Here is a 22,594-nt window from a genome sequence, read left to right on the forward strand (position 1 = left end):
CAGCTGGCAAGTCACAGAGATAGGTGACAGGGGAGTAAATATTATACATACATAAATTTATATTTATAGAAATCTGGGGAAGAAATGCAGCATGGGAGGACGTGGCAAAGCACCGGTGTCCTGTTAGAGTGTCCTGGCAGGTGGGGGCTGGCAGAGTTGGGGTACAGGCTTAAGACCCTTTCTGGAAACAAGGGATGGGGCAAGGATCTGATGTTTGTTTCCAAATAGCAGGGAAAGGGGAGCAGAGAGGAGGATTCTGGAAGGGTGGCCATCCTGATGGCCACCCTGTTCCAGTTCTAAAGGCCTTAGGGGTCTCAGCAACAGCTTCTCTGAGAGGAGCCACAGCGGTGGCGCCAGATGTGATGAGCTCTCACCGTCAGGTTGAGCTGGGTTTGTGTTCGAGTGCCCGGGTCCCCCTGCCAGGACGTGTCTAGGTATGGACAGCTCTGTGCATCAGCAGAGGCTGTGGGGAGAGGGTCGGGGACACAGGTGGGAGGGTCAGTAGTTTCTCCGGCAGAAGGCAGAGGCCAGTCACCAGGACCGGCTGGGTCAGGACCTGCAGTGAGGCAAGGAGTGGTGTCAGGATTGCAACAAGCCAGACGATTTGGAGAGAGTGGTGAGAGTCTTGGGCAGTATCATTTTCCCCCTTAGAGGGGAGCCCCAGCCCTCCCCTCCTCTCCCTGCAGAAATGGAGGGTCTCCTTGCCCTTCTGTGGGGCAGGAGGACCATCCTGGGACACCCTCCTCACTTCCAGAATCTCCAGAGAGGGAATGGGGGAACTGCCCGTGCAGCCCCACCTGTTTAATGGCGGCCGGCTTTCTTGGACCTCTTAGTGGGGAACTTGCAGCTGCGGAAGGCGTCCGTGTCACGGATGTGCTGGCCCCTGAACTTGGTGGGCGATGCGCAAGTGGCATCAGGGCGGGAGGTCTTGGCTTCCAGCCACCTGGAGAGATAGAAAGTTGCCAGGGTTGCAGGAGAGATCTAAGAGTACTGGGGGAAGGGACAGTGAGCCATGGACATGGCCAGGACTGACTTGGCTTCAGGGTAGTCTGGAACTATCATCTTCATTTTACAGATGGGGAAACTCCCAGGGTCCCACATCTATTAGGTAACAGATGTAGGATCTATGCCCAGGATGTTTTAGTGCAGGGCCAGTGTGTCTCCACTCCATCACGTGATGGCGGGTTTTGGGGGAGCCCTGGGGGTGCTCTTACCTCCGAAGGCCCCGGAGCTGGCAGGTACACTTCCAGGGGTTGTTGGTGAGGGTGAGGGTCTCCAGGCTGTCAAAGGGGAAGTTGGAGGGCAGCTGGTTCAGGCGGTTGTTCTCCAAATGGACATGTTTCAGCGTGGTCACACCCAGGAAGGCACCGTCAGAGAACTGGGGAGCGAGGTAGGCACGAGTGAACACCCCAGCCCCAGGATCCGGCCTCTCCAAGCTCTATGGCCCCAGAGGGACAGGGTCCTTCCCTGGACATAAGCAGTGGCACCTTGAGAAATTTTACAGTGTGACTAGGTTGTCTCAGACGATCTAATCCATTACAACCACCTTTTGAGATAGGAGGTATTATTTCCAGTATGTAAATGGCGGGAAGGCGGTTAAGTCCCTTGCCCGGGGTGGCACTATGGAGTAAACAGTAGCTACAGGACCACACCCAGCTCCTCTTCCCCTGGCACCATGCTCCCTGCACAAACACTGGCACTGGGGAGGCAGCCAGAGTTTGGTCCCAGGAGCCCACGCTGGCACACAGTGAGCTGATCAGTGTTTGGTGGGATGGGCAGTGTGCCCAGGCTCCCCACAGCCCACGGGGTCCTGGGATGTCCCCCGGCTCTGTCCTCACAGCTCCCTCACCATCTGCCAGACACTTTGTGGAGCCACCTTAATGCAGCCTTTGGACAGGTCTACTGGCTCTAGAGGAAACATTCTATTGGGGCCCACATCTTGGCCCAGGCGTCACAGTTCCTGCCTGGTCTCCTCTGCGCCAGATGAACCCCTGCTGCCCTGATCTACCTCCCATTGAAAGGCCACTCTGGCAATGCTAGGCCACGGTGGGCTTTGACTTCAGCTGGGGCTGAAGATGATCAGACTCAGGCAGGCTCTGTCCACCCAGACAGAGGCTGGTTGCCATCCAGGTATGATTCTGCTCACATTTCTGTGCCTGTGTCCCAGGGAGGGGTGTGAAGTTCCCTGGTAATCAGAATGTTCTGATGACCATCTCCCCCACCTTGTTCTGGTCCCTGCCCAAACCTCCTGGCCAAAGGCCCTGTACCGGAGTGATTTTCCAGTCCCAAGAAGGGATTCCATCCTGACCCAAGGTAGCCCCACCTGGCCAGTCGCTGGGCATCACAGGGGAGGAAGGACTGGGCAAGGATGCATCCAGGAGGTGGGTCTGGTGACTGGGGTAGGCAAAGGGCAGCGAGTGGTCTGAGGCACAGTGAGGCATAGCCAGCCTTCCCTGTGGGGAGACACCTGGAGTCCTGTGCCAAAGATCGACAATATATGTGGCTCTTGCATTCGTCCCTTCACGGAGCCCGGGGGTGCTATGCCTTCACCCAAGGGGAAGCCCCTGGTCCCCTCTCAGCTGAAATGGACCTGAGAATGCAGTGGAATGTGTGTGTATGTGGATTGGGGGTGGGAGGCATCCATGGGGGCCTCTGGAAGGCATGGAGGAGGTCTTCCTGAGGTATGTGCTCCCCACTCCCCAGCCCCCTACCCCACCTTAGCACACATGCACACTCCCACCAGGAACAGGGTCTCTTTGTGGGCCTGATTTGCCCGGCTCGTCTGGAAGCCTCCTCAATAAACAAACCTTCCTTTATGGGGTGGTAGGTTTACTGGAGGCAGGGAAAAAAACAGCAGAGGAGGGGTGGAAGGCCCAGCGGAAGAGGTGGCTGCTGCTCACAGCAGGGGGTTTGGGAGCACTAGCCATGCCTCTTAGGAGCCATTGGTGGGGCCAGGGTAGCCCCAGCTCCATTTATAAGTATGAATCGTAGGAGGGCAGTGGCTAAGACTAGGAACAGGGGCAGCAGGGCAGGTTTTAGGGTGGAGACAGATGTGGCAGAGTTCCTCACCTTGGAGAGGGCCACAGAAAGGGTAATTTTAGGAGAGAGGGGATGGTGCCCAGCTTTGGCCCTGGATCCCTGGGCCTCCTGGCAGAGAAGGAGCCAGGGCAGAGCTCTGCAGCCAGGAGCTCACCTTCTCCAGGTTGGTGTTGTCCAGCCAGAGGGTCTCCAGGTATCTGCCGAAAGACTGGAAGGCATTGTCTGGAATGCTTTTCAGGGGGTTGTGGGACAGCTTCAGCTCCTCCACCACCCGCAGCTTGTTCAGAGCAGCCGAGGGGTAGCTGGACAGCTGGTTCTTGTCCAGGTAGAACTTGGCAAGGTTCTCCACGTCGTCCAGAGCGCCAGGCTGCAGGGAGCTGAGTGCGTTTTCGGACAGATAGAGCCAGCGCAGGTCTTTGGCACCCTGGAAGGCTCCTGCGCGCAGCTCGCGGATCTTGTTGTTGTTAAGCTGCAAGATGAAGAGGTTGACCAGCGGGGAGAGCAGCCCCCTGGGCAGCTCTGTCACCTTGTTGTGGTCCAGGTAGAGGTAGGTGAGCTCCGTCAGGTCGTCGAAGGCGCCGGCGCGCAGCACGCGGATGTCGTTGTGGGACAGGTACAGGTAGATGAGCTGCTTGAGGCCGCGGAAAGCGCCGGCGGCCACCTCGCGGATCTGGCAGTGCTGCAGGTGCAGCGACACGAGGTTCGGCATGGCCCGAAACGAGTTGGCAGCCAGCACTGGGAAGTTGTTGCGCTGTAGGTTGAGCAGCTTGGTCTTCTCTGACACCTTGGGGATCTTCTGCAGCCCCACCTTGTCGCAGATGACGTGCTGCAGGTCGCCGTGGCAGTGGCAGTTCTGGGGGCAGGCGGCCAGCGCCGGCAGCAGGCCGGCCAGGAGGCCGAGGCTGAGCAAGAGCATCGGGCGGGCCATGGCGGGGACGCCTGGGGCCGGGGCTAGGGGCAGAGGCAAGTCCTCGGCGCTCGGTCTCCCGCCCTATTTATACGGTGGCCCTGACCGCAGCCGGCACCCGGAGCCAGCTCCTACGTGGAGCCGCGAGGCCACCGGGTTAACTCCCTCCCGCCCGGAGCTGCGCCCCCGCCCTCGACGGGGAGGTCATTCCCCGCCGCCCCCCGCGCTGGCTAACGTGCGGGGCTGGACCGGGGTCCCCAAACCTCCGTCCCGAGCCCAGCTCTCCTTCTCCCTGCCCTCGGATCCTGCTCCCTCCCCACCTCGACCTCCTTTCCCCCTGCTTTTCTGGGGGTGGGTATGGGTGTGTCCAGAGCCCCGAGTTTACACCACAGAGAAGGGAGGCGTTCCCTGAACTTATTTGTTTGCTCAAGTTGGAGCCTCCACGCCACTCGGCGCCCCCCCCGCCATACACGCTCGGCCGCGTGCCCTGGACCCAGCGAGGGAGGAAGCGGGGCCGGCCAGCCGGACGCGAGTCTCGCCGCGGTCGGCCGGCCGGCGGCGCTTTAATGGGGCTCTTGTGCGGCGCCGGCCGAGCGTGAGAGCCACTCTGGCGTCGGGCTCCCCCTTCCGGCTGCACACCGCAGCCAACCCTCTGGAGGTGGGCGCTCCTTCCCGCCCCTGACTCGCCTCTGGCCCCTCTCTCCCAGCCCCAGGCTCCAGTTTCTGTCCCCTGCACCTCTTATATCCCTTTCCAGGGCTGAAGGCGACCAGAAAAATGGGAATGGGGGCGAGGGGAGACACCGGGCTCTGCAAACACAGCGGAAGACCCCAGGCACAGTTACACCTCCCCTACAACCCATAATCTCCCCAAAATGTCCCTGTCTCCTCATCTCCACCCGCAGTGGTCAGGACCGCCCTTCCCCCCTGGGTCTCTTAGGGTGGCGGCCAGAGTGGCGCCAAGGTGTACTTGGCAGAAGTCATACCTAGGCAGTGGCCCCAGGACTGTGAGGGTGGGTGAGGAGGCCGGGTCCTGGCTACAAAGGACCAGCTCGGGACAGCTCAGGCTTCCAGACCTTGGGTCTTGTGGGCAGCCCTGCCCCAGCCAACCAGGTCTCTGTGTCCACTTGCCAGCCACCGTGTCCGGAGTCTTGTGGAAAGGGGAGGGTGGGCAGGCAGAGTCTCAGCTCTGGCTCTAAAGTGACGTAGGGGTGAATATATTAGGGGATGAGGGGAGGAACCAGACCCCGGGTCTTGCCAGACCCCAGCTGGGTGAGTCATGCCAGCTAATGCAGAGGAAATTGGGGGTGGGTAGGGTTGAAGGCCAGACAAAGGTCTGGTGTCTTTGCTGACTGCCAGGAACCTAGAACAGTGAGTAGCCAGTCCCTCTCCCTTCACCCAGTGCTCACCTATGGAGGCCTGCCCCTCTCCTAAACCCCTTTCACCCATTGCCTCTGGATGGTCATAGCTGGCCCAGAACACTGCCTAGTGGTGTTTAGGCTCCTCCAAGGTTGGCTTCTGGTTTTCTGTTGCTCACAATGTTCCAACCACTGGAAGTAGGGGGTGGGGAGATGCCACAGGCTTTTTAAATCCTTGCTTTGGCTTTAATTTTATTTTGATGAAAATAAATTTACAAGAAGCTTTCCAGAGCTTAGGGAGCACCTACCCCAAGGCCAGGCAATTGTCCCAGGTTTTGGGGTGGGTGGAGGGGTTGTGTCTGTGCAGCTCCCAGCTGGGCAAAGGCAGGCTGGCTTTCTCACTGAGTTTAGGGGAACTTCAGCTTGGAAGGGAGAGGCAGGGGATTCTGTGGCCTGAAATCAGTAAGGGGGTGCTGAGACAGCCTGGGCATGGAAGAGAATGCTGGGGCATGGATAATGCTGGGAGCCACAGGGTAGAGTGTGGCTGCCCCCAGGAGACATGGAGACCGAGAGAGTCCTAGCTGGAAAAGAATGGCCTCCCTGCGCTCAGTTTTATTTCAGACCTGGGGCCCCTGCTAGTTGAACTGGTTTCCACTACATCCCTCTGCCTCCTGAACCCTAGCCTCTGCCAAATATGCCTCTTTTCCCACCATTCCACTCTCTGCCCCCCCGACTTCCTCCCCATTCCCCTTGGGTAGCTTTCCCATCCTTCTGCAGTCCCCCTACTCCCTTGCAAACACCCTTTCTGGACTCTCTAGGTGGCTTATGGAACAACAGAGAACAGTCCTGTGACCTTTATGAACTTCACCGAGGACACTGTGGAGCAGAAGGCAGAAAGTGTGGGCAGAATTATGCCTCACACAGAGGTGAGCCCCAGACCCCCGCCTCCAACCATGCCACTGGGGCACACCCCCCTGGAACATGTATTGCTTTCAATTAGAGATCCAAACAGCTCACCCAAGATGCTGAGAGCCCCTCAGCAGCAAGGTCTTCCCCAGGCCTGGTCTGGGGCTCTCTCTGTGGGCTGAGGCCTGCGCAGGACAGAGCTGAAACAGTGGCCATGAGCAGCCGCCAGCTGAACTTCTCCACAGCCTCCCTTCCTGTCTGAGGTGTGTTTTTGCCAAGCCCACTGTCTGTTTTGGGGCAGCCAGAACAGCCTCAGAGAGGAGCCAGAGCACAGAGATTTTTTCCTCCACAGCTTTCTCTCCCCCAGCCCTGCCCTCCCCACCTCTCACACTTTGGCAGAGCTCCTCTTTTGGGCTTGGTGTAAACAATTTCCCAAGGAGCTTGTCCCTTTGGGGGTGCCTTGCACTTTGAAGGTTGACCTGGAGCATCTTTCACTCTCAAATTCCCAGTCTCCACCGTTGGTGCTTTATGCCAGCCAGTACCTTGTTTCTCCTGCCCCCTTGTGGCCTTGCCCTTCTGGGGTCACTGCCAGTGTCCTTCCCCTGGGGCTAACTGCCATCCTGTTTCACATCTCTCCTGCCCCCCCCCGCCCTGAAGTGAGTGTGCAGTGACATTAGCCCCTTCCTATCACAGTGAGTCTGACAGCCTCACTGCCACTCACTGTGATGCCCACCTGTGAGGTAGACAGGGCAAGTGTAATTCTCCCCATTTCACAGATGGAGACACCAAGGCACGCAGGCTAAGCTTTCTGTGCACGTTGGCTGTGGCTCATTTCTTGACTAGATTCTGCCTCTCTGCCACCTCTCCTGTTCACTTGGCCCTGCCATGCCACCCTTTTTGGCTTCTTTATTTGCTGCCTAATGGAAAGAGGAGACTCCCTTTCCTTCTGCACAGTTTGTAATTCTTCAGCTGGCCTGGCCCTCTGCAGGCCTCCTTCTCTGCAGCAGCTCCTGCCCACAGTTTTCTCCTGGTCTGGGCCTCAGCTGTTCTTTCAAGGCCCGCTCAGGTGTCTGACTGGTGGTGGATCTACTCCAACCTTCGTCTCCCTTCCCTGGATTGGGATGGGCAGAGCTGGGGGCCTCGTTACTAGGGGGAAGGAAGGCAAAACTCCCCCCATTCCTTAGGGCCCCCCATCCTGAAGTGGGAGGGTGGGAGGCCCAAGCCTGAAGCTGCCTGGTCCCAGGCCCAGATTGTGAACGTGAAGACGGGATCACTGGCAGAGCTGAACACGCCTGGAGAGCTGTGCATCCGAGGGTACTGCGTCATGATGGGCTACTGGGGTGAGCCGCAGAAGACCGATGAGGCAATCGGACAGGACAAGTGGTATCGGACAGGGTGAGAAGGCAGGGAGGGGTAGAGACTTTGGCTGCCGAGGGGAGGCCGGGGGTCCTGAGGCTGAGCTGGGAACATTAAACTAGAAGAGGGAGAACATGTCTGTGGAGATGGCCCCTTCACATCGTGGAGAACTTAGTTTCCAAAATGTGTACAATGGGGATGATCATGCTCTCCGCACAGGGCTCTGGGAAGGACCAGATGCAGTGCAGATGAGAGTGCCAGAGACAGTGTCTGCAAAATCGGAGCCAAGATTTAGTCACTCATTCATTCACTCATAAATTCCTGTTGTGCACTTCCAAGGGCCAGCACTGTTCTGGACACCGGTGGTGCAGTGGCTAGCACGATGGGAAGCATCCTGCTCTTACTTCCCACATGTCTGCTGGAGGAAGACAGACACAAACAAGACCAATTCAGACACTGAAACACACCACGAAGAAAATTAAATAAGGTCATAGGAGAGAGACTGGCTGTGGTCGGGAGGGGAGCTTCTCTTTATTGGGTGGTCAGAGAAGGCTTCTCTAAGATGGAAATGTTTGAGCTGAAACCTGAATAAGAAAGAAGCCAGCCACGAAAAGCATGTGTATAGGTACATTGAGAAAGAGAGAGAGCAAATATGCTATAGGTATACTTGTTTTTGTCTGCCTCCTCATTAGACTGTACAGCAGGGAATGTCTCATTCACGCTGTGTCCCCCAGAGTCTAGAGCAGTGCAGGACACATAGTAGGTGCTCCATAATGTCTGGTGAATGAGTGAGCGAGCCAGTCAGATGAGGCAGAGGTGAGAGGCGGTTCCTGGGCTTTCCTCGCAGAGACATCGCCACGATGGACGAGCAGGGCTTCTGCAAGATCGTGGGCCGCTCCAAGGATATGATCATCCGGGGCGGTGAGAACATCTACCCGGCCGAGCTCGAGGACTTCTTTCACACACATCCACAGGTGCAGGAAGTGCAGGTGAGGCACCCTACCCAGGTGAGCGCAGGTGAGCCCCCAAAAGCAGGAAACACGGATGTGGTTGGGGATGTCTGATAACTGTCTCTGATTCTGGAAGGTGGTGGGAGTGAAGGATGACCGGATGGGGGAGGAAATCTGTGCCTGCATTCGGCTCAAGAAAGGGGAGGAGACTACGGCAGAGGAGATCAAGGCTTTCTGCAAAGGGAAGGTGGGCGCCTCATCCCACCCAAAACTGCTGTTGCTTGGTTCTTCAACACCCTCTGTCTGCCATCTAGTCAGCCCACTGTCCTCTCCCCCTAACCCTAGGACCCCGCCCAGCCTCATGCTTTATCTCCCTCTGGTCTGCAGATCTCCCACTTCAAGATTCCCCGATACATCGTGTTTGTCACAGACTACCCCCTCACCGTCTCAGGAAAGGTGAGTAAGGTGCAGGAGACCAGGGAGGGGCAGGGGGTCCTGGGGCCCCAAGTGCAGAGAAGGCCAGGCGGGTAACCAACTAGTCAGCGCATTCTGGTTTGCCCCAAACTTTCCTGCCTTTAGCCTGAGAAACTCCTCAGTTCCAGGCAAACCAGCTGGGCTTGGTCACCCTAGCTGGCAGACGCCCAAGCCTGGTTCTCACTCCTTTTCTTTCCTCTAGATCCAGAAATTCAAACTTCGAGAGCAGATGGAACAACATCTAAACCTGTGAATAAAGGAGGGGTGGGCGGTCCTCCCAGGCCCTTTCTGCCCTTCCCCCACATTCCCCCTGTGGTCTTTGTGATTTGGCATAAAGAGCTTCTCTGTTTACTTTGGCCCTTCTCTTGCTGGCGTGCTCTCTTGGCAGCTGCTATGGGATGAAGACGGGAAGAGACCAAGGGGAAACTAGCACTTTTAGACCTCCTATTCCTTGTCCACAATGGTGCTCAGCACTTCGGCATGCATTTTCTACTTCATTTAATCCTCACTCAATCCCTTTGAGATACCAACCCAGTTTTTTTTTTTTTTAGGGCTGTACTCATTTTTCACATTGTAGTCCAGCAAGAAGTATTCTTTTTTTTTAATAACAGCTTTATTGAGTTATAATTCACATACCATCCAATTCACCCACTTAAAGTGTTACATTCAATGGGTTTTAGTATATTCAGATCCATGTTCCCATCATCAAAGTCACTTTAAAGGATGTTCGTCACCTTTTAACAAGAAACTCTATACCCTCTAGCTGTCTTCCTGCATCTCCCTCTTCCCCCCATCCCTCCCAACTAATCCAATTTTAGTGTTTTTCCTTAATCAGTGAACCTTGGGCTCCCTTGATGGGCAGGGCCAGACAAAGCAGGCTGTAGCTTGATCCAGGAAATAAAAAAGCTGGCACGTCGGTTTCCAGAGACAAAAAGGTTCCTCCTGCTTGTAGTCCTTACTTCCCAGTGTGTCTGCTCCCAGCAGCAGCGGCCTCCTCTGTAGTTTTTAGAAAATGAACGTACGTTTAGGATACACTGAGTGCCAAGCACTATGTTACGAGCATCCATATACATTTCTTCTTGAAATATTCCCAACAATCCAGTCAAGTAGGCATTAGCCTCATATCACAAACGTTGAAACTGAAACTCAGGAAAGTGCAGTGTCCTAAGGTCACACAGCTGGAATTAGAACCCAGCTGCCTAACTCCAAAGCCGATGATCTTTGCATTTCCTGGGGCAGCCCTTCACCTGAACCCACACACCATCTCCAACCCTCCTCCTAGCAGGTGCCCCAGGTTGGCCTGACCCAGGAGATGACAGTCTACTCTCCTGGCTAAACCCATACCCCCCGGGATTTGCTGCTCCTTCAGCATTCATTCCAAGTGTCTTCTCTTCCCCCACTGACTCCACAGTCCTTGTAACAGACACGCCTCACAGCACAGAGCACACTGGCCCGGTGTCCAGCAGGTGCTGCTGTCTCTTGTTGGTTTGCTTCTCTTGTCTCACAAACCCGTACTGCGCCCCAGTCTCATGCATGCTGAAGTCCTCAGCGCCCAGCTCTCAGCCTAGCACATAAAACGTGAAGGGACCGATGGGACGAACTAAGAATTCCTGGATGGGCCCGGGAACTCGCCCCTGACAGGGTGCCAAAAGGTGTGGCGCTCACTCCACCCACACCTCCCGCTGCCTGGGAAAGGACGGCGGGGCGGCTGCGGTGAGCGTACCGGTGCCCGGCAGGTGGCGCCGCCGCCGGGAGGCCGCGGGGCTCTCCGGGCGGCGCTCCGACAAAGGGCGCGGCCACGTAGCCCCCTTCCTTCCGCCGAGGCTGCCCACCCGGCCCGGCTCTGCGCACACCCAGGCGCCCGGCCCTGGGCTCGCCTCGGGCTCAGGTCCCGCTCCGCGCACTAACCGTCCCCGCCACAGCGGGAGTCATGGCTTTCCTCGGGGCCCGGGCCCGCTGCTCGGCGGCAGCCGCCGCCAAAGTGGCCCAGAGGCGCCGCCTGGCGGAGGACGCGAGAGGACCTCCGAGTCCGCCCGGGAGCCAGCGCGCCGCGCTTTACGTCCACGTGAGTGGGAAGTGGGAGGCGGAGTCACGGGGCTCGGGCGCGGCGGGTCTGAGCTCACGTGGCCGCTTGTCACGCTGCGAGCCCACCTGCCATCTTCCCCGCCCCCGGACGAGGTCTGGCACTTGCTCCCTGGCAGGAAAATGTCTTTGTGCGGAGACCTAAATTCTCCGGTGCTCACAAGCTCGGTGACCCTTGACCAACTGATTTCCCTTCTGAACCTCAGTTTTCTTATACTGAAGTGGGTTCCTAATCCTCGTCCGACCCGCCTTGGGGGGTTTTGTGGCTTACATGGGGTGTACACTGTTGAGGGACCTCGGGAAAAGGGTTGGAGATGTATGAGACTGAACCCTGGAAGTGGCTAGGGCAGCCTGGCGTCACCTCCCGTCTTGTTCATACGTCCCTTGCCCCCAGTGGCCCTACTGCGAGAAGCGCTGCAGTTACTGCAACTTCAACAAGTACATCCCACGCGGCGTGGACGAGGCTGCTGTTCGGCGCTGTCTGGTGACCGAGGCTCAGACGCTGCTGCGGCTCAGCGGGGTGCGGCGGTGGGTACTGGGGGCTGTAGGCGGGGATTTGAGAATTAATGTCGGGGAGTGGATAGGACATATGCAGGCATCCTGGAGGGCTCCCCCAGGCCTCATCTTCTCAATCCTCTTTCCTCAGGGTGGAGTCTGTATTCTTCGGTGGGGGTACCCCCAGTCTGGCCAGCCCCCATACTGTGGCAGCTGTCCTAGAGGCAGTGGCCCAGGCAACTCACCTGCCTGCAGACTCTGAAGTCACATTGGAAGCCAACCCCACTTCGGCCCCAGGCTCCAGACTGGCAGCATTCAGGGCGGCAGGAGTCAACAGGTTGTCCATTGGCCTCCAGGTAACCCATCTCACCCACCTCATCCCTAGCACCCAGTGCTGTCTTTCCTCTGGCTATGTTCATTGAGCAAACATTTACTGAGCTCCTTCTGGGTCCCAGGGCCCAGAAGGCAATGAAAAGTGTATGGTGACACTTTTATAACTACTTAATTGTCTGCTTCTAGTGCTAGACCACAAGCTCTGTGAGGCAGGGATCATGCATACCTTTTTGTTTGTCACATATTCCAAGCATGAACTACAGTACCTTGCACATAGTAGATGCTTGAAAAAGATTTGTTACATGATTGGAGACACAGGAGGAGGAAGACAGGTGATCAGATCATTGTAGTATGGTAAAGGCTGTCTATTAAGGGGGATCTCTACAAAAGGCTTTCAGAATACAGCCTGAAGGGCATCTCAGTCTGATAAAATCATGGAAACCTTCCTGGAGGAGGTGATGTTTGAATGAGAAGGAGTAGTTCACCAGGAAAGGGGGTGTGAGAGGAAGAGGCACAGGATATGGAGGAGCCTGCATGTTTTGAGGGAACTGTGAGCCATTCCTTGGAGATAAGACTGAAGCCTTCGGTACCATACCAGGAAGTTTGGAGTTTTGCCTAGTGGTAACAGGAGAATCGCTGAAGGTTTTTTTGAAGTGGGGAGAAACATATTCCTCTCAGGTTTGTCCCTGGTATTTTCATAGCCAGTATCATGCCCCCAGTTCTAATACATATACCACTTACCATAGAGTTTGGGGTCAGGGCTTTGTCCTGATGGGACATACTGATAGGAACACACTATTTCTGAGATTTTCTGGCCCCAAATGCAAACATATCTTGAATCAAATTGTGAGGAAACGTCAGGAACACCTAACTTGAGACTGTGTGTGTGTGTGTGATAAGAACAAATAACATGAGATGCATCTACCATCTTAACAACTTTTTTAGTGTGCAGCACAGTGTAGCTGACTGCAAGCACAATGATGTATAGCAGATCTCTAGGCCTTATTAAGAGACATTTTAAAAAACAAGTAGCCTGTACACTTCAAAGATGTCGGCGTCATAAAAGGCAGGCTAAGGACCTCGACTGATGGAGACAAAAGAAACAGTGATCAAAAAAGAAAAAAAAAGAGAGAGAAAGACAATGACAGCTGATTGCAATGTGTGACCCCTGGATTGGGGTGGGAGGAGGAAATTACTACAGCTGACATTTAGGGACAATTGGCTAACTTTGATTACCTATCTATTAGGTAATGGTATAGTATCAGTGTTACATTTCCTGAGCTCTATAATTAGATTGTGGTTATGTAAAAGAATGTCTTGTTCTTAGGAAACACAATTAAGTATTTAGGAGTACCAGGGTACAATATTTAAGTTAATTACATGTAAATAACTCCATTGCAAGTGCTCACTAGCATGTGGCCACTGACATCCATATTCTACTAAAATGTTCTGTATCTGCACTGACCAGTACTGGAGCCACTGATCACATGCTAGTCAGCACTTAGAATGTGATTATTTCAATTTAACTAACTTAAAATTCAAATCGCTGCGTGTGGTTAGTGTCTACTGTATTGGACAGTGCAAATACAGAATGCTTCCATCATTGCAGATAGTTCTTTTAGACAGCGCTGGTCTATACCCTTAAATGATTTAGCATAATAATAGTATGTGTATATATTTAGAGAGAGACAAAGCAAATATGGCAAAATGTTAGTTGGTGAATCTGGAGGAAGGTGTTTATTGGGCATTTCTTTCAACTTTTCTATAGATTTGAAATATTTCAAAAGAAAAAGTAAACTCAAAGACCGTTGGCCTGGAGTCTGACAGTCCTAAATTCCAGATCTGACTTCACCATTGTATGACCTTGGGCACGTTACTTAACATCTCTGAACTTCAGTTTTATCATCCGTAAAATGGAGCTAATGTTGGAGAGTTTTAAGGACAAATTAGATATTACATAAGAAGGCTTTGCACATAGCGACCGTTCAGTGGATGGTACCCCTGCTACTGGCTTGACCGTCTGCCTTCCAGCTCCCTGCCGTGTCCTGCATTTTCCCTCGTATCTGTGTCTACAGTGTCAGTCAGGTGTTCCCGTCTCCCTCTGAGCTGACCTGCTTGCTTACACTGGACCCTCTCTCCCCAGTCCCTAGATGACACTGAGCTCCAGCTGCTGGGGCGGACACATTCGGCCAGCGATGCTCTGCAGACGCTGGCAGAGGCCCGGCGCCTCTTCCCCGGGTGTGTGTCTGTGGACCTGATGCTGGGGCTGCCGGCACAGCAAGTGGGGCCGTGGCTCGGGCAGCTGCGGGAGCTGCTGCGCCGCTGTGATGACCACGTCTCCCTCTACCAGCTGTCCCTGGAGCGGGGCACTGCACTCTTCACCCAAGTGCAGCAGGGCACCCTTCCTGCCCCTGACCCTGAGCTGGCTGCTGAGATGTACCAGGAGGGACGGGCAGTCCTTCGGGAGGCTGGCTTCCGCCAGTATGAGGTCTCCAACTTCGCCCGGAATGTACGTCCTGGGGCTGAAGGCTGAGGCGGGACCAGGCAGTTGTGGTCCTTCGGGGAGAAGGGTGCTCTGGAGGCCTGAGATGGTGGGGCATTCTAACCAGGCTCAGCCCCTTACCCGAACGGAGACTGGGTCCACCCTCTTCACTCTTCACTGTCTCCTCCCTGTCCACAGGGGGCGCTTAGTACCCACAATTGGACTTATTGGCAGTGTGGTCAGTACCTTGGCGTTGGGCCTGGTGAGTCCCCCGTGAACTGTAGCAGGGATGACACAGGGGAGCGGTGTCAGGGCTGTGTGCCCTCGGGCCACTCATAAACTTCTCCAAGCCTCTATTTCCTCATACGTATTGAAGTGTGGCAAAAAATACTACCAACTTCGTACAGCTGTTGTTCTTTATCTTAGTGTGCATCAGAAATAACCTGGAGGGGTGGTTAAGACCCAGCTGGGCTGCATCCAGGTTCTAGAATTTCAGGAATTGAACAGGGCTGGGGTAGTGCCTGGGAATTTACACTTCTAGCATAGTAGATGCTGTTGGTCCAGGGGCCACCCTTTGAGAAGCACTGATTTAACATCTGGCAAGTGCACAGTTTTAGCTGCTATTAAAGTGGGGGTGGTTGTTGATGTTGTTAGGTGCCCATGGGCGATTTGTGCCCCAGGGGGCTGGGAGTCACACCCGGGAGGCTCGGATCCAGACCCTGGAGCCGGACAACTGGATGAAGGAGGTGATGCTGTTTGGGCACGGCACCCGGAAGCGCGTCCCCCTGGGCGAGCTGGAGCTGTGAGCATCTGAGGGCACAGGGCTCTTCACCCAGGGTTCCCCGGTACCCCAAGAACCACCCACCTACACACCTTTGTTTCCTGCCTCGCCCTCCCCCCACCCCACCCCTGCTGTGTGATCCTCATGAGCCCCCTTACACACATCCCAGCACAGGGTGTGAAGAATGGGAGAAGCACAAGTCTCCTCTCCAAGACCGTTCTCTGGATTTTCTTTCAGTCTGGAGGAAGTTTTGGCCATGGGGCTGCGCACTGACGTGGGGATCACTCACCAGGTAAGAGGTCAAAGGGCCTTGGTCCAGCCGAGGTCTGCTGGGTAGAAGCAGCGGGCAGCGTTGTGCAGTGGTGAGAACCCTAGACCGGGGCTGCAGAGGCCCGGGCTCTGGTCCCCATTCTGCTGCAGCCTCGGGCACATACCCTCTCACCTGTGAATGTCAGTTTTCTCAGCGATCTAAAGTTAGAGATTAGATTAAGAGTTTTCAAATATTTTTAAGCGGTGCCGAAAGCTCAGATAGGAAGTGCAGTCGATAAAGATCAGTCAGAGCTGCTCTGGAGGAAGTCAGAGCCGTCAAGCCCTGGCTGGGGCTGCCCATAGTCCGACCAGAACAAGGACAGGGAGGAGCAGGGGAAGTCTTGGCTTGGCTGGAGCTGGGTTTTGGCCTGAATGTGGAAGAGGAGTGAAGGTGCCTTCCTCCCTGCTGGTCCATTGGCCTAGTCCTGGTGTGCATGCTGGTTAGTTTCTGAGATCCCTCTGGTGACTGAACACCCGCCTTTCCATCCCTCACCACACTCCCAGACAGGTGGCCTAGAACAGCCCCACCAGCTCCCATGTTATGGTCCCTGCACCTCTGACCTTTCTGGTCTCCCCAGCACTGGCAGCAGTTTGAGCCGCCGGTGACCCTGTGGGATGTGTTTGGAGCCAGCAGGGAGGTGAAGATGCTACTGGAGCAGGGCCTGTTGCTGCTGGATCACAGGTGTGTTAGGGGCAGGGGGTTAGGAGTCCCAGGGTACCCTGACTGTGGATCCATAGACATGGGAGAGATGAGAAAGTCTGATAAGGAGGGACCTACGGGTACCAGGGCTTTGGCACTGGTGGAGGGTGAAGATGGAAACTGGTAAGATGGGGCCATCACAGCCAGGACTCTTGTTTTCCCAGGGGGCTTCGGTGTTCGTGGGAGGGTCTGGCTGTGCTGGACTCTCTGTTGCTGGATCTGCTGTCTCAGCTCCAAGACACCTGGCGGCAGAGAACCCCCTCCCCTGTGCCAGGAGGATAACCGCCTGCCCTGTATCCCAGGACACTGCTAGGTGAGCTTTGGGGGCTGGGCTGACACTGCAGACATCGCCACTGGCAGGTGCTCTCATCCCTGTTGCTGCTGAGCCCTGGCTTCCCCAGGGGAATGGCTGCAGTGAGGTGGATAGGAGGACATTTCTTTTCTGGGGACTGGCATCAGGGGCACCCGCCACTGCCAGGGAAGGAGTAATGATTTCTGTGGGTGCCTCTCATCAGTAGGCCCTGCAAATCCTGGCTGGCAAGAGATTCTGAGAAACAGCTCTCAGGCTTCCGGCCCCTGCAGTACAGGGCAGGACACGTGTGTCCAGCACAGCAGCCTGCTGGACTGAGAACCGTGGGAAAGATCAGAGCAAGTCTTGCCCTTTCTCTTTTGACAAGAGGATATGTTTGGGGTGTCTGGAGCCTCACAGACCCTCCAGAGTGCCCCCCAGCACCCCCCCCCCAGCCTTTGCCTTGAGAGAGTGAAAGTGGGGAGAGCTAAGCAGGGCAAGGGGAGGAGAGAAGTCAGGAAAGACCTAGAGCCTGGTAATTCTCCCTGGTCTTTTACCTGCAGAAAGGTCACCTGCTAGGCCCGTCTGGGGCCCGCCTTGACTGTGGGCCTCTCCTTTGTCTGGGCTCCTTCCTCAGGTGTGGGGTTTGGGGGCTGGAGACTTAGTCTAGGGCTGAGATTCCTTCCTCACATTTACTTGCCTAGTGATTTTAACATTAATCAATGATCCTTGATTATCGATCCTTAGATTATTATCTAATCAGTGATTAGATTGGAGGTTACAAAATGAGTCCTTTCTGACTCTTGTCATTCCATCCACATTCATTAATTGGCATGCATCCATAAAAAAAGCTTTTCCTTTTTTTTAAGGGCTGATACTCTTAACCTAGAAATTCTATGCAGGGTGTGAGGGGGCGGGTAGGGAAACAGGCATTTTCCTGTGAAGAGGCCCCATAACGTATCATCAAAGGGTGTCGTGATGCCAAGAGTGACTTGGTACCCCTGCAAATCAGGGCATGCTAAGCTCAGCTGCTAGCTGGGGAACTAAGGATGGGGCTCCCCCACCCCTCAGAGGTGAGCACGTGCACTTCCCATCTGCCTAGTGGGTGTGAATATCAGTCCTTTGTTGACCTTGGGGTAACACGGTAAGAGTTACTACTGCTCCTTTGTTCATGAAATATTCAGCAAGCACTAATAGTGTGCCAGGCAAGGAGCGGCAGGCAGAGAGGAATAGGACCTGTCCCAGCCCTCGAGGAACACACTGCCAGGGTGATAGATGTGTGAAGAGATCAACTCCAGGGTTATCAGTAATGATGTGGAGGTGGGCTCTGGAAGCCTGCGGCACTCTGGGTTCTGATGGGCTGGGAGCAGGAAAGGGGAAATACGTTTTTCTTACTTCTCTGGCCTGGGGCAGCTTGCAGGGTGACCTGTGCTGCCCAGAGAGCCTCTGTGAGCCTTCCCTAGATCTTGATATTCAAGATGTGAGCACGGGGCCAGAGCAGGTGCGCCATCAGATAACCTGGGCCCACTCAGGTTTCTCCCAGCTGCCAGGGCTCGTGCCACCTGAGATACCCAGGCCCTCCCTTCTGGGGCACCTCATAAGGCCTGTGCAGAGGGGCTGGCTGGGAGCCAGGTGAGGATGGCACAGATCACCTGCTGTGACTCAGCCTGCTCCCACCCTCACCAGGTGAATCAGAGTCTCTGGGAGGTGGAGCCCAGGAATCTAGTTTTTAAATGTTTCCTAAATGGCTCTAATGATCAGGCCAGTTTGGGAAGCCCTGTCATCTCTTGCCTTCCATCCTGAGAGCTGAGATCAGGAGGAACAGGGGGATGAGGCTAATTCCAGACATGACCAAGCGGAGTGGGTCCTTCCCTCTGCGTCCAGGCCTTCCTTGGCTCATCCATCAGAAGGGTTCTCCTCCTCCACGTGGAGCTGTCCACTGTCATCGTTTCACCTGTGCTATTGAAAAGCCCACAGACACAAGTGAGAGGGGCGAACAGGCTACTCTGTGATGAGGTGGGGAAGAAATGTGGATATGTAACGTGTGTTGAGTTTGCGGTTACAGCTTGAGGGACCAAACCTTCCCTGCCTAGAGCGCTGACAATTTTAAAGCTGACAACTGAGCCACCCGACTCCCATCGCCAACTAGAGTGAAGGAAGCAGGGCATCTCTTTTGATTTCCATTTTACGTATACATTCACACATACATACATTCAAAGAGGCCCTCTAACTTGATTCAAGCCATAGAGGCAGTAAGTAGCAGAGCTGGCATAACACTTGTAGACGTCTAGAACTTTCTGTCACATCGTTGTTTCATTCTTACCATGGGTCACGTTGATTGGCCTGTCTCTTAAATTAGACGAAATCCTCACCTCTCTCTGGCCCGTCTGCCTCAGGCTTGAAGCACCATCTCTTCCTGGGGTGGGGCAGCTTGGCCTCGGTGTCTGTCTTTTCCCTCCTGGAGAGACCCCCATGCTGAGAACCCACGTGTCCCATCGCTGGGAGTCAGTCCATCCACTTCCTGGGAAGGAACTGCATTCTGCAAAGAAAGGACTTTAAGTGTTAGGATTGCTATAAACTGAATGTTTGTGTCCCCTGCAGAATTCATATGTGGAAACTTCATTCCCCCAGGTGATGGTATTTGGACGTGGAGCTTTGGGAGGTGCTTAGGTTATGAGGATGAAGCCCTCGTGAATGGGATTAGCGCACTTGTGAAAGAGACCTCAGAGAACTCCCTGGCCCCTTCCACCCTGTGAAGACACAGAGGGGAGTCAGATGGCTGTGAACCAGAAATTGAGCCCTCACCAGGCACTGAATCTCCTGGCACCTTGATCCTGGACTCGAGAAATAATAAATATTTATTGTTTAAGCCACCTGATCTATGGTATTTTTGTTATAGCAGCCTGAATGGACTAAGACAAGGATGAAATAACTTGTGTGGTAGCTCGTATTATTGCTCTAAATGTTTTCCATTATGTATCCCTGCCCTGTTGAGCTTGGGGAAGGCCGTAAGACTTGCCCAGCACAGAATGGAAGAACCAGTGAGTGGTCCCCCATCTCCCTCTGCCGCAGAGACCTGCAGTGTTCCAATACAGGCTGTTCTGTCTGCCTGGTTCTAGAGTTGAAGACATTGGGCAGAGGAGCAGCTGACCGTCACAGACAGGAGCAGGAGTGGGACATTAAGACTCATTGTTGTAAACCAGTAGATTTGGGGTTGTTTGTTACAGCAGCAATATAATTGAGACTAAGCTGCCTGATAAAATTTGTCATCCTAGCATTCAAAGATTAACCACTGGTAGGCGTCTGGTGTGTATCTTAGCAGAAATTCTTATACGCAAATGAACATATTTAGACATACAGTGTTCCAAAAATGGGGTGCATCTTGCTTTGGAGCCTTCTTGTTTTACTTTAGACGCAGTGGGCATTTTTTTCATGTCAATTTTATATCTACATTCTGGGTTTTTTAGTGTAGCCACTGCATGATTTCCCAAAATTTAGCCTACCAATTCCTTTTTGGTGAAACTGAGGGTTTAATTTTTTATTTTTACAAACTCTGTAACGAATGCCTTATGGAAATATTTTTATGCACTGGCTTGATCACTTCCTTAGCTTTAGGCCGAATCCCAAGGAGTGGGATTGCTGACACTGAGGATACACACGTCCTTCATTTGGATACACAGTGCCAAACCACCCTCCTGGAGCCCTGGCATTTCAGACCCTTGCCAGCTTGCTGGGCGTCCATAACAAGCATGATCAGTTTTTCCAAATAATTCCAATCTGAAAAGCACTCTTAACCGTAGCTTTATTAACAACTAACATACTGCCTTCCTAACTTAGGCAACTGGTTTGGTCCATCTGATGACTTTCAAGTCAGAGAGCAAAGGGGATGCAATGTCTGGGGCCACCCCGGTGGAAGACCCAGCTGGAGCTGTGTCCCTTTGTCAGACCACCTCTGAGCTCCTCTCATCCAGACCCCACTTCTGGGAGAATCCCACATCTCCTCCCTGCTCTCTTCCTCCCTCTGCTTCCCCTTCTTTTCCCTGAGGGGATCTTTAAAGCCAATGTTTAAAAATTACACAAACCACACTTAGAAACATTAGAATTCTAAGTGAAAAAGAAAAAAATCCAAAATTAGTGGCCCCAACAAATTCATCTCTATTTATTTGTCTGTGTTCCCTTCCAGTCCTGGTCCAGACCCATGCAAGACTCTGCCCAGTCATGCTCCTGACACAGATCTAGTTTTGCATTCTGCTCCTTTGGCTTCTCATTCTGTCATAAGCAGTTTCCCATGTTGTTACATGGCCATCATCTTTCTCATTAATTGTTGTCATGGTCATCATCTCTCTCATTTGAATGTTCCAGTGAGTGCATAATTTAATAAGTATTATCCTGATGTAAGTCCCTTAAGTGGTTCTCCATTTTTCTCTATTATCAATCATGCTGCAGTGCGTGTTTTTATGGATGTAGCTTCTTCCTTCATTTGAATTATTTCCTCAGGTCAATTCCCAAGAGGGTGATAGTTTGGTCAAAGGGTATGGATGCTTTCACGATTCTTGATGTGAATTGTTATATTATTTTCCAAGGGGCTTTTCTTTTTTTTTTAATTTTCCTGCTCCAAAAAAAAAAAAATTCTTTTTCAACCATACAGAAGAAAGCAAAACTTCTACTCCCCAGAAATGACCACTATAACATTTAGTCAGCCATCCCTCCCAGACATCTCTTGATGCAGAGATATGCATATCTATGTAGAAATAAAAACACTTTTTCACAAAAGGGATCATACTCCTGTGCCAGTTTTGCAATCTGTTTTTTTTACTCAACAACATGTCCTGGGTTTTTCTAATTGGTTCCGCCACCACCAGTGTCTATGTGATGGCATAATGTAGAAGAGTAATAGCTGTAAGCCAGGCACGGTGCCGAGAATTTTATCTGCAGTCGTTCATTTAAGCACCACAACAACCCAATGAGATAAGTTCTATTATTATCATGCCCACTTTGTAGATGAGCCAATAGACTCAGAGAAATAGACTGTCCAGGTCACATGACTAGGAGGTGAGGGATTCTCTGAGGCTCCAAAACAGATGCTTATATAAATAATATGTGAATACATCCTTAATGTAAAAAGTAACGCTAATAAATGAAAGCAATACCTTAGCACAGTCCCCTTTACACTTCCACAGAGGCCTGATGTGTGTATCAGTAAAGTTCAGGTTCAACTGCACATGACAGAAAATCGAAGTAACATATGCTTAAACAAATAAATATTTATTTTTCTTCCACATAAAAGAAGTCTGAGCAAAGCATTTCAGGGCTAGCATAGTGGACCTGTGGTCACTGGTCATGAAGAACCTAAACTTCTAACTCTATACTCGGTATCCTCAGTTTACAGCATCCATCCCTAAGGTCTCCACATGGTCTAATGTGGTCCCTGGAGCTCCAGCCATCATGTCTGCATTCCAGGTAATCATGTTGCTACTTCCTCACCACCCCCCATAAGAGAAGGGTCTGGTTAATAAAAAAAAAGAGAGAAAAAAAGAATAGACATTAAGAGGCAATCAGACAGCTCCTTCCCAATCCTTTTCTATTAATTCACATATGTATGTACATATATAAAAATATAATTAAAAAGTAATCTGTTAATGGTATCTTGTCTTAGTTTATGTTTTAAAGTTTACTGATCAGTTCAAATGTTCTCTGTTAAATTTTTGTTTACTAACTATTGTGTTCTGTGCATGTTTAAGCTCTTTGCTTATTTTTATTTAGTCAATTGTTTATTTAGCCCTGATGATTTCCTTATCAAGTTGAATGAATTGTCTAGATAGATAAATAATTACAAGTATATTAACTCTTTTCCTTGTTTGCTACAAGTATTGCTTCTAGTATGCTTTTTATCTTTTGTGGAGTTTTGCTTTTTTGGAACAGAGTTTTTTAGAAATCTTAAATATGTATATATTGAGTCCGTTTTTTGCCCTGTAACTTTTTCTCTCCGTTCCAGGCTCCAGAGATACGGTCAGCTTTCAAGCTGGCTTTCTCCTCCCAGAGGCGCAGTCTAATGTTGACAGCTGTGTCCACCTGGAACCAAATTCCCACTCTGCCACTTCCTACCTGTAGGATGGTAGGCAGAACACTTCCCTCA

At 52.8% G+C, this 22,594-nt stretch overlaps 3 protein-coding genes across 9 annotated transcripts in view; 2 read left to right on the top strand and 1 right to left on the bottom strand.

Moving 5' to 3' along the window:
* Positions 1–9,338, top strand: part of ACSF2 (acyl-CoA synthetase family member 2) — a 33,262-nt gene extending 23,924 nt beyond the window's left edge. For both annotated transcript variants that reach the window (XM_031676300.2, XM_031676301.2), the window contains exons 11-16: positions 6,120–6,227; positions 7,451–7,602; positions 8,411–8,552; positions 8,650–8,760; positions 8,901–8,969; positions 9,190–9,338. In XM_031676300.2, the coding sequence (XP_031532160.1) occupies positions 6,120–6,227; positions 7,451–7,602; positions 8,411–8,552; positions 8,650–8,760; positions 8,901–8,969; positions 9,190–9,240 (633 nt within the window). In that variant the 3' untranslated portion in view covers positions 9,241–9,338. The remainder of the gene's footprint in view (positions 1–6,119; positions 6,228–7,450; positions 7,603–8,410; positions 8,553–8,649; positions 8,761–8,900; positions 8,970–9,189) is intronic.
* On the bottom strand, positions 40–6,099 carry CHAD (chondroadherin). Its single transcript, XM_006218452.4, has 4 exons — positions 3,194–6,099; positions 1,215–1,378; positions 798–943; positions 40–556 (listed from the first exon to the last, which is right to left on the bottom strand). Exons 1-3 carry the CDS (start codon positions 3,965–3,967, stop codon positions 802–804), a joined length of 1,080 nt encoding a protein of 359 aa, XP_006218514.1. The 5' UTR covers positions 3,968–6,099; the 3' UTR covers positions 40–556; positions 798–801.
* Positions 9,339–10,620: 1,282 nt separating the features above from the next.
* On the top strand, positions 10,621–19,336 carry RSAD1 (radical S-adenosyl methionine domain containing 1). Of its 6 annotated transcripts, XM_072938713.1 has the most exons (10): positions 10,621–11,052; positions 11,464–11,597; positions 11,716–11,920; positions 14,041–14,406; positions 14,578–14,641; positions 15,034–15,181; positions 15,398–15,452; positions 16,048–16,151; positions 16,334–16,482; positions 19,090–19,336. In XM_072938713.1, exons 1-9 carry the CDS (start codon positions 10,918–10,920, stop codon positions 16,449–16,451), a joined length of 1,329 nt encoding a protein of 442 aa, XP_072794814.1. In that variant the 5' UTR covers positions 10,621–10,917; the 3' UTR covers positions 16,452–16,482; positions 19,090–19,336. The 6 variants fall into 6 exon arrangements, 4 of the variants coding, with proteins under 4 accessions (XP_072794814.1, XP_072794815.1, XP_072794816.1 ...); XR_012059588.1 differs by lacking the exon at positions 19,090–19,336 and having other exon boundaries at positions 15,330–15,452; positions 16,334–16,469; XR_012059587.1 differs by lacking the exon at positions 19,090–19,336 and having other exon boundaries at positions 15,974–16,151; positions 16,334–16,469.
* The last annotated feature ends 3,258 nt before the right edge of the window (positions 19,337–22,594 follow it).

The sequence above is a fragment of the Vicugna pacos genome, chromosome 16, assembly GCF_048564905.1.
Source record: "Vicugna pacos chromosome 16, VicPac4, whole genome shotgun sequence".
NCBI classification, from domain to species: domain Eukaryota; kingdom Metazoa; phylum Chordata; class Mammalia; order Artiodactyla; family Camelidae; genus Vicugna; species Vicugna pacos.